Here is a 1,839-nt window from a genome sequence, read left to right on the forward strand (position 1 = left end):
AAAATGGTTGTTGCCGTGTTGAGGAACCACCTACGTATTTTGATACAAAATTACCTAGGAAATTCGCGCCGTTTTGCTATTGTTTATTGCCGCCTTTAATACTTTTTGACTGAGTGTCAGTTACAGGTGTGTGCATTTATGTATTGCTATGTGTGTGCGTGTGTGTTTGCGCTCATAAAATATGTTGTTGTTGCCTAGAAGCGCAACTGTGCAATAAATATGGAAAGCGCTTAGCCTACTCTAACTAACTAACGGTATAGTGTGCATTAGGCGTGTGTTTTCGTTGTTGTTGTTTCTTTCATTTTATTGCCTAATTTTTACATTTTATTAGCCATAAGTATGTTTTCGCTGCACTTGTGTGCGCAAATTACTAACTTAACTAGCTTGCATTTTACTAAGAAAACAGAATTAGTTTTATTTTTGCATTTTATTTGCATCTTGTTAAYATAGAATTCTTTTTAAATAATTTCTTGCTTCTTTGCTTTGCTCACAATGCGCAGTCCTAAACAGCGATCGCAGCTCGAAGCATTCACCAACGAACCAACAGCATTCGTGTATGCGTAAAGTGGTAGTGTGTGTGTGTGTGTATTTGTAGTCTTCAGTCTAACGGTTCATTAGTTTTTATAGTCACTCGTTTGTTGTTGGTCGGTTCGTGCGCTTACGGCCTTCGGAAATCACCGTTAGAAGCGCGCATACGCTGGCATTTCACTACTGTCAAATAAGTAATTCTCACCCGCCTTAACTAAATTAGCTTAAACTAAAGTAAATTTATTTATAAAAMWWTTTTTTTTTAAGTGCTAAGCAAGTTTTGCCATTGCTATTAGTTTACTAGTTTGGATAGATATGCGTGGGTTGGGGGCARAAAGTGCAATAATAATTTCTCAAAATTTCTACTTTTGACTTTTGCGTGTGTTTACTYTAACCCCCACATTCGCAATGAAGTTGGAGAAGTCTTGATTTTTCTTTACTAAATATAAAACTACTTTACTTAGAACTAAAATATGCTACTAACTGTATATAAAAAGTAATTTTTTTGCGCAAGTTTTGCCAGTTTTCTTTCCATTAATTTCCATTTTTCCAGTATAAAAGTAAAAAAAAGTGAAGCCTATAATATAGATAAGGACAACTAACGCCTAAGCCTCGAACATCTTGTGATTTTATATATATGTGTGAACATATATCTTATATATGTGTGCGTGTGTGCATTTTTGCTCTATATAATGCCTTGTGTGTGTGTGTAACTGTGTAACGCTAAGCGTTTGTTCGTGTGCATGTATGTATGTATGTCCTGTATTTTGTTCTTGCTGTTTTTTACTCTCTTTTGTTTCTAGTGTAGTTGTATGCATAGTTAATTGTGTGGAATACTTCTAGCGTCTCCCACCCACCATTCCGTCGTCTGCCTTCAATATTGCTGTCCATAACGTCCCGTCATGCCGCTGTCGTAGAGCTTGCCCAGCGTGTCGCTGGCATTGCTGGAGCCCGAGTGCGAGGCCACAGTGACGCCGCCGCAGTGTGAGCCGTTCGCTTGGCCGTAGACCATAGTAGGTGCGCCATAGTTGACGGCGGCTGCTGCCGATTCGTGTTGGTACAGGTAGCGTTCCTTCTTCGAGCGCTTCTGCACGGTCTTCCAGATGATGAAGATGGTGAACTGGGCTAGCAGGAACAGTGCACCGGCCACAATGAGACCTGTGAGCGGATGTTGAAGGAGGAGAGAAGAAACAGAGAGAGAACAATATTAGTGGTTGGTTGGGGAGTTGAATAAGTAGGATTTAGGTAATGTAATTGCAATTGTCGAATTTAACAGACAAAATTTTATACTTAAAAATTATATAAATTAAA

The 1,839-nt window shown here is 38.8% G+C and overlaps 1 protein-coding gene across 1 annotated transcript in view; it reads right to left on the reverse strand.

Moving 5' to 3' along the window:
• Positions 1-817: 817 nt before the first annotated feature.
• The window catches only part of LOC108966737, a gene marked incomplete in the record, with an annotated part of 90,895 nt that continues 89,873 nt past the window's right edge, over positions 818-1,839 (reverse strand). The window contains 1 exon segment of the mRNA XM_018929771.1: positions 818-1,686. Coding sequence (XP_018785316.1) covers positions 1,403-1,686 — 284 coding nt within the window.

This window comes from Bactrocera latifrons, unplaced genomic scaffold, assembly GCF_001853355.1.
Source record: "Bactrocera latifrons isolate USDA-ARS-PBARC rearing strain unplaced genomic scaffold, ASM185335v1 scaffold_10, whole genome shotgun sequence".
Taxonomy (NCBI): domain Eukaryota; kingdom Metazoa; phylum Arthropoda; class Insecta; order Diptera; family Tephritidae; genus Bactrocera; species Bactrocera latifrons.